This window comes from Oryzias melastigma, linkage group LG22 (assembly GCF_002922805.2).
Source record: "Oryzias melastigma strain HK-1 linkage group LG22, ASM292280v2, whole genome shotgun sequence".
Taxonomy (NCBI): Eukaryota; Metazoa; Chordata; class Actinopteri; order Beloniformes; family Adrianichthyidae; genus Oryzias; species Oryzias melastigma.
Genome location: NC_050533.1, coordinates 7,596,946 through 7,605,801, shown reverse-complemented (window position 1 = coordinate 7,605,801; position 8,856 = coordinate 7,596,946). Strand labels below are relative to the sequence as shown.

The window sequence follows — 8,856 nt, the reverse complement described above, 5'->3', positions numbered from 1 at the left end:
AATACTGGTTTAATAAACTACAATTTCACTCTTTATCTTTTTACCTCGCTCTGGTCTTTTTTCTCCCTTTCACTCGCTGCTTCTCGCTCATGTGGAAAAGCGTCAAAGATCAATACAATGACAGGATGATCACTCCGAACAAATAAAAAAAAAACAACGTCCAAAATGTCTACTGCCACTAGTGGAGAAACTGAAAATTACACCCTGTTTGAAGTGAATGTTAAGGGAAAAAAGTAAATAACTTTTCTAGGGTTACATTTATTTGTGTAATTTTGACTTAATAGAAACAGTGTAATGGCAAAGTAGTGTTTCTTTGAATTTCGCTAAAATTTTGCGAATTTGTGTAATGGAAACGCAGATACCGTCTCTTATAAGTCGTTAAATGTGCTCCTCCACATATAAAGTAGAACAGGTGCCTAAATGTATGGAAATCCTTGACTGGACTGAAAGAGCATAGAATCCAGAATTAGACCGTTATGGTCAGAAAACCACAAGGAATGAAAAAACTTTTCTGTACAGAACTGAACCTTAAACCATATACTCACAGAGTCATGGGATGTTTAGTTTAACCTTATAAGTGGATGACCAGGATTCAATGTAGATAAACGTTTCAACACTTCGAGGTCCCGGTGTTGCGTCATATGTTACATCACGACAAAATTTGTCGGGTTTCTATTGCTCTCAGAGGTGGAAGCTGTTTAGTCTAGTTGTCTAATGTAACCACTGATTCCCCAGCTTATAACAAAATATGTTTATGTAACATAAACAGAAGCTATTTTTCCTTGTTACTCACGTTGAGATTAGGTGTAAGGAGCTGCTCGGTACCACGAGTCTCCTACTGAAAGAAAGGAGTCTGGATAATGTCACTCATCAGGCTGTAGCAGGGTTTTATTGTACAATAAATGACAGCTTCAGTGCTATTTTCCAGAACTCAAGAATGGAAATAAAAGTCCAAAAAGCAACAGTTTGACTTTATATTTAGAATTTACTGAACTTTTGTTTTGAACATGAAGCATACAGTGCTTAATAGTCATACGTCTGAAGACAAAAATACATAAAATGAAACCAAACTGTAGACGTTTTTATTATTTGTGGCTGAGTTGAGGTTTCATGTCTGCCTCCCTGTCTTGTTTCTTATGACTGCTTTCAGCCCTATAGCACATGTTTTGAAGTTTGATATGCTGTTTGCAGTGGCTTTTCTCCAGTTTGACAGTTACCAGGGGTGGTTCTTCCACACAGTCTGCAATAAGTCAACACTGTGCCATTGTGTGTTTGTGTGCAGAGAACCATCTAATGACAGGGCTGATGCGTCACTCGCCACAAAAACGCGGTGTGTTTGTGTGTCACCGCTGGAAAATCTTTGACCATTCTATTTTCTAACTTTGTGACTAAGAAACCCCAGGAAAAACTTACAGTCACTGAGACTGTTAATATGATTTTTATGCTTATTTTAACATATAAACACATGCACAAACGACTAGTTATATGATGTACAGAGGTCCCTCATTCATTGCAGGGGTTACGTTTTAAAAAGTATACACAATGGGTGAAATCCATACCATAATATAGATGGTTGAAAGCTGTAAAACCCACTTTTCCCTCTTGTTTTAACTCTAATTGAAAATAAGTCTGGTATATTGAATGAAAACAAATGTCTGCTGGCAATTAAAGATTTATGCAACAAATTAAACAGATTCTGTACAAGAAACATGACATGGAGAAGATTGATTGGCAAAGTGTCCAGCCAATCGGGATGCAGAAAAGTTTGCAGTTTTTAAATAAAAAAAAGGGTGAAAATTTGCACTTAAAAACTCAGCAAAACATCGAGACTGTGAAAGCTGAACTGCAATATAATAAGAGAGCACTAAACAAATGATTAAATATTAATCCAATAATAATAATGCAATTCTTCTTTGTTAAATATCAATTAAAAATGTAAACAACGGTATGTTTTGAATCCATGTTGGGGTGCTTTTTTTTTTTTTGTCAGCAGTTTTCAATAGCTATACACATTCATATAGTTTATTTGTAAATACTCGCATTCCACTAAAGTACATCAACAGCTTTAATTATTAATTAAGCCATATGCATCGTATAATTTCATATATTAATGTAAACAATACACATTTTACCTTATGCTGCGACAAAATTGATGTTTTCCCATTGCAAGATAAAATACGCATACATTTTTTATCAGTTGCACAGTGACATATACTTTAAGGGGCCATACCATAAAAAATACATGTTTTGAACTTTTAAATGTATTATACTGTTCATTCCTCACTATAAAGAACCCCAAAGCGGTATTTTGATCCATTCACACATTTGAGTAATCCTCTAACAAAACATGCACTCTCACTACCAGCCCCTCCCATACCCACGAAAACAAACAAGTTCTCACATGCTGACATCACAAGGTAAGAACTGCCCCCTCCAGGAAGAGTCTGCTCCGCCCCCAAGTTAACACAAACACTTTCTCTGCAAAGCTAATGGTGATCAGCTTGCTATGCGAGCCTCCCACCGAAGTCTTGATCACAGTTGTGCAGACGCCGGCTGCTGTGTTGTGAGCCAATTTAGCAATGGCCAAGAAACACACATTTGATTTAGCGTTCAAATTTTGTTAAGAAACTACTGGTGAGGAGAGAAAATAAACGTTCGCAGCTAGTGCTAGTTAGAACAATGTTTTCTAATCATTTCAGTAAATCCTGAAATGTTCATCTGTTGTTATCTACATTTCTTTAAACAAATTTCATCACAAAATGAACCTATTAGCCATCACTATTCTGTCTGTGGCAAATGTTGGAGATGAACTCCTGGGCTGCACTGTATCAATAAAAGAAATTAGATGTTTTTTTTTTCATGGGTAATGCGCTGACGAGGGTGCTAGCTCTAGATTGACAATGAAATGGGCGGCATCATAGTGGAGTCGTTTTGCCATGCTAAGTTCACAAAACAACAAACTCTTTTTTTCATTTAAAAAATGTTTTTTTGTGTTCCTAAGGTAATGTATGATCATCCATCCATCCATTTTCCTGACCGCTCCGTCCTTTTTGGGGTCGCGGGGGTGCCGGAGCCTATCCCGGCTGCTGATGGGCGAAGGCGGGGTTCACCCTGGACAGGTCGCCAGTCTGTCGCAGGGCCTCAATCACACACACATTCACTCTCACATTCACACCTAGGGGCAATTTAGAGTCACCAATTAACCTATGAAGCATGTTTTTGGACGGTGGGAGGAAGCCAGAGTCCCCGGTGAAAACCCACGCATGCACGGGGAGAACATGCAAACTCCACACAGAAAGGTCCCAGCCGGGAGTCGAACCGGGGCCTTCTCGCTGTGAGGCAAGAGCGCTAACCACTGCGCCACCATGCAGCCCCATGTATGATCATATATACGGATATAGTTTACCCTGAAAGACTTAAGAGAAGCAAGGTATGGCCCCTTTAAAATAATACTTACACATCACATAAACAGAATCCAAAAGACTCTAGATTCTCAGTATGAGCTTAGCATTTGGATCACAAAGGAGATATTTACAGAAAAAACAAAAGTAATATCCTAATTGTCCTTTTAAAAGTCTGTAAGATGGTTGGGTGTATTCTAGACCAAAGTCTTGAGCGTAGAAGACATGTTTGACCGCGTGGACTCAAAGTTCATCCTTCTTCTGCTGCCCCACTGCTTTAACAATTCCTGCACTTTTTTCCTGAAGTTTTTCCCAACAACAACATAAAGGATGGGGTTCAGGACGCTGTTGAAAAAGCCCAGGTAGGTGAAGAACTGGTTGCAGATATCCAAGGCTGATTCCAGAGCACAACCTGTGAGGACTTGAGCTTTAAAGAGGAGATCCAACATGGTGACCAAATGAAATGGAATCCAACAGAAGAGGAAGACCAGGAGGACAACCAGCACCAAGATGGTTGCTTTCTGCTCTGTTTTCTCAGCATTGAACCTGTCTATTGCTTGGTTTTTCAAAGCACGAATAATTTTCCAGGTGCAGAAAGAAATGATTGAAATGGGAAGCATGAAGCTAAGGAAGATGAGTGCACCGTTATAACAAAGCTCCATGGTTCGGCTTGGGTAGGCTAGATAACATGCATGAACTCCATACTGTGGAAAGTATTCCACCTCCCGGAAAATAAATGCAGGTATGCTCAGGAGCAAGCCAAAGCCCCATGTCATCACACAGCTTAGTTTTGCATACTTCGGCCTACGCATTCTTCCATGAGACAAACCATGCACCAGTGCTATGTAGCGATCTATGCTAACCAAAACAAGGAAGTATGTACTGCAGTAGACGTTCATCTTAATGCCCACATTCACAGCCTTGCACATGAATTGGCCAAAAGGCCAATTGAAATTATTGGCAATGTTGACGGCCCAGAACGGCAAACAGCAAACCAGGATCAGATCGGCAGCTGCCAGGTTGCCCAGGAAGATCTCTGCCACCGTGCAGGGCTTGTTGTGGAAGCAGAAAACGATCAGGACAAATAGATTAAGCAGAATTCCCAAAGCACAGATGATGGCGATGTAAGCCGGCTCGTGGGCGTAGACCCAATTCCAGGCTTCTGTGTCTGGACAACCGCTGCTGTTGGTGCTGTTGTGGAGTCCATCCAACACTGCCATACTGACGTTTTGGAAACTATAAAGAATGAGGAAAAATTAGCTCAAAAACAGTGAGGTACTCTTGAACAGACACATCCAAACTCTTAGATATGGACAAAATTCAAGAAAATTCCAATATCCTTAAATAATTGTTTAAAAAACGCACTAATATCTTACTTATATCTCTGTTTTTAAAGGCATCATCTACTAATCAGAGCATAATCCTGTTTTTGTCATTTCTATTGATGAATTAAGATGTTGTGATAAGTTAATATTTTAGTATTTTATCAAGACGAGAGGTCAAAATGTTTAGGTCTTAGCAGAACTATGTCAAACCTCAGAGTTCTCCAAACAGACCAGATCTTTTGCTCTGGATCTACTGTTTGAGGTGACTAACCCATGAGGAGGATCAGGAGTGCAATAAGTAAAAATATTTGGGATTACTCAATTAGATGACACATTTAGTAAATAAATTCACTGGAAAATATTTTTAAATGGAAAGTCACAGTGAGTGTGATCAAAAGAGGAAACTAAATGTAGTTTTGAGCGTTTTATTTACATTTACTTTGTCAGATTGTGGGCAGTATTTCTTTTTTTCTGTTTGTTTCTTGTTCTGTTTGTTTTTTTGTTTATGCTTCTTATCATCAGATTTTTTTAGTTTCCTCATGTTTTATCAGTCTTTTAAATCTATCTATTTCAAAGCAAATATTGTTTACCTGCCTATCCGTCTGTGCAAAACCAGGGCTAGTAATCTGTAAGGATCACAGATCATTCTCGCACCCCTATTGACTTCCCATGGGAACCGCGGTCAGTAAAAAGTGAATAAAATAAGAAAGCTCAGATGTGAATCTGTCTGGCATCAGCACCACTGCTTTTCACATCATCTCCCATGATGCATTGGGCGTCATGGGAGATGCCGTCTCTTACTCCGGTGTTGTTAGCTGTCATGAAGCAGAACAAACACAAACATCTGTTCTAAAAGTTTGAAATGAATCTTGATGAAAGCAGGAAAACTGTTTAGTTCTCCTTCAAGACCAAAGGAATTACAGTCAGAGATTCCAGTGTTTGGTCCAAGTCATCTTTGGAAAAGAAACAGCTGTGTTTTAACAATTTCAGTTTGGAGGACAAATTCAGCTTCAGACTTCATTCACTTTTGAAATATTTGAAAATATAACTAATACAAAATAATAGAAGCAACACTGAGGTTAAGTCGCCAACAGACACATTTAAGATAAACTGAAACAATTGAATCACCCAAAATTAAATAAAACACTTGTTAAAGTGAATTTTTTCTATTTGGACAAAAGAAAAAAAATAAAATAAAACTTCAGTGTGTTCACATTTTGTGGAGTTACAAATAAACGTATAAACATGTTGGTCTTTTTCGTCTAAAATGTATCAAGCAAGCTGTGATAAGATATTTGTTAAATTGCTTTTACGTGAAAAAAAAAAATAAAAAAAATAAATAACCTTGTAAAGAATGTCATTTTATTTGTTTTTTTTTTAAATAATGGATTGTAATAAAGTGGAGGGAAAAAGTACCTGGGAACATTTTCAACTAATTTAGTTAAAAATTATTATTGAAAACAATTGCAACTTTTATCGCAAATTTTAGGAAAAACAACTTCACATTTTTAATGCCTCAATTGCTACAAAAAATGCAAGTGAGATCGTGGAGAGGACATCAATACAGACTATAGACTTTCTATCTTATTTTCTTTTTGTGCTGCTGGTGTGTCTTGTGATTTTATTTTATTTTTTTGTTTTGGGCAAAGAAAATGTGTACTATTGCTCTGAAAAGTTGAAAATACTGCTTTAGTAAGCCTATCCTTTTGCTAGAGTCAGTGTTGTGAAGCAGGTGTGGCACTTTCCAACCAATCACAGAGCTGAAAGTGAGTTGACTGTTCACTTGGATGTGTCTAAGGGTGTGTGCAGCTCAGTGCATCCATCTGTACGTCCAGAATATTCTGAATAATAAAACAATAGTTTACATGATACATCTATAGTTTTGGAGTATTTAACATTTTATATAACACTAACTTCCTTGTTTCATTTTTTTCTTTAATATTTGTTTCCGTTCAAAACAAACAAGTGTATTCTTCTATCAAACCAGTCGCCTTTTGTGTTTACAGTTGACATGTAGAATAGAACAAAAATGGAATAACATTTTATTGATCCCACAAAGAGTAATTTACCATGAATGATGGACCTTTAACCACTTATTTACAGTTGAGGTTTATGCCCCTTAATGCTGACTGTACTGAGTGAATGTGGATTTTTACGATTCTCTTTCGCTCTGCTTTTAGATTTTAGGATAATACTTTACAATGTAGAAGGTTTTGAAAAGGCATATTTTACTGGAACACATTAAAAATTGTAACTAGCCTATAAAGCTGGAGAATTTTGCGGAGAGTCGTGTTTATTGCACGGAAAGACGAGCTGATTGTAAAATTATTTAGAACTTGCAAAAAGACTTGTCAGAAAAAAACTTAACTTAACATTTTGTTCATATAGTTCGTATAGTTGTTCATATAGTTTAAATAAATTAAATCATTTAAGGGGTTTAACATCAAAATAGAACTGTTTTTTTTTCTGTTTCTAAAACAAGTTACCATAAATTCCAAAAAGTTTTAGTCAACAGAAGCTTTCGAAAGGAAAAGTTCCTGGATAGTTTGTCAGTGTGATGAAAATTATGTTCAGTTACTCAACATCTGTGTAGTCCAGCAGTCATGCTTGAGTCACAAATAACCCCACATACCTTTATGATGTGTGTTTGAATGATGCAGCTCCACTATATTCCACTACCAAACAACAAGCTCTGATTTGTGGACTAATCTCGCGTTTGTCAGACACCAGAAGATCCTTCTCATTCAGATGTCTGTTTGCACTGCTTCATTCATCAGGTAATGTTTACAGATGATCCATAAAGTAATCAAACTGTCACAGATTTATGACTGTTTACAGGAAGCGTGCATGTTTGAGCGATTGCAGCGAGACTGTCATGTTTAACTTGGTACTATAAAGTATTTTCTAAGTTTAAAAACGTCCTTTTTTTTTTAAAGTAACTTTTGGTTTCACATCCATTTTAATCATCCAGTCCCTTTCCACATTCCATGATATTTAAGGCAAGCCACAGTGTTACTGACAAACACCAAAACCTGTGTTCCTAGAAAGAGTTCAAACTGAATACTTTAAAAAAATTAATAAAAATATTACTGTCATACGTACGTCGTGGGTTGAATAGTCATTTTCCTGCTTGTGTCCAGATGTGAAACGCTCAGATGCTCCTGCACACCGTTTCCAGTCAGCTGTCTCACTCTGCTGTGCCTCTCGTAAGACTCGCTCTCCTTCAGGAAAGAGCAATTAGAGTGATGTAAGCCAAAAAGGCTAGGCAAGTTTATACTATGGTCAGCAAGTTCCCCGACTGCCTCCGTCATCTGCGTGGGAGAAGTCTGCACATATGCATGTCTATATATTTTAATATTTAATTTATGTTGCTGTCAAAGCATAAATCTGTTTGGACACACACAACCATTGGAACTTTTAGAGGATTTAGGGCAGCCATTAATATGTTTTGTTGACGCAGAAGTGTCCAAACAGGAGTTGGTCACAAACCTGAAGGGCAGCCTCAAATATCCATCTAATATATTTTGTTAAATGGCAATAAATGCTTACAATGAAATAAAAGCATATACAAGCTTAATTTCTGCTGTAATTGGTGCCTTATGGGAGACATTTGCATGATACAGGAATCTTTGAAGGGTGTCCAGATTGTTTTCTAAACGGAAGTGTATGTGACGTACATTCAAGAGCATGCTAAATGCAGGCTCTCAAATGCCCATTTAGCTATTGGTGTTTACACTGCACAAGCAGGGAGGGACTATTTTTTTTTTACTACTGTTTACTGGTGCATCTCCACCACCTATAGCATGGTGTGAATTGCAAATCTCACAATTTTTGCTCCAGTCTTTTTCTTTCACAGATCTATTCTGATATATGCAAGACTTTGTGTCACATAATTCCAGCCAGGAAAATAATTCAATAATTTATTTCTCCTTCATGATCAGTTTTCAAGTGGTTACCACTTTAATAAGGTAAGAACTTTAAAATGAAACTGAAAGGTTTAATTGTTAAAGTTTGAATTGTGAAACATAAGATCAGAGGTCTTTGGGTGTTTGGGGTCTGGCAGGGCCGGCCCTGGGCATAGGTGACCTAGGCGGCCGCCTAGGGGGCCAAATTCCAATTTATTTTTTGCA

The 8,856-nt window shown here is 37.5% G+C and overlaps 1 protein-coding gene across 2 annotated transcripts; it reads right to left on the bottom strand.

Moving 5' to 3' along the window:
- Positions 1–3,275: 3,275 nt before the first annotated feature.
- On the bottom strand, positions 3,276–7,972 carry LOC112146224 (B2 bradykinin receptor). Of its 2 annotated transcripts, none has more exons than XM_024271928.2 (2): positions 7,829–7,972; positions 3,276–4,637 (listed from the first exon to the last, which is right to left on the bottom strand). In XM_024271928.2, exons 1-2 carry the CDS (start codon positions 7,846–7,848, stop codon positions 3,599–3,601), a joined length of 1,059 nt encoding a protein of 352 aa, XP_024127696.1. In that variant the 5' UTR covers positions 7,849–7,972; the 3' UTR covers positions 3,276–3,598. The 2 variants fall into 2 exon arrangements, with proteins under 2 accessions (XP_024127696.1, XP_036066009.1); XM_036210116.1 differs by having other exon boundaries at positions 7,817–7,887.
- Between the last annotated feature and the right edge of the window lie 884 nt (positions 7,973–8,856).

Coding starts and splice junctions, on each gene's coding strand:
- LOC112146224 (XM_024271928.2), bottom strand. CDS start 7,848: ATGACTATTCAACCCACGAC. Junction 4,638..7,828: donor ATGACTATTCAACCCACGAC/GTACGTATGACA, acceptor CATTCTTTATAG/TTTCCAAAACGTCAGTATGG.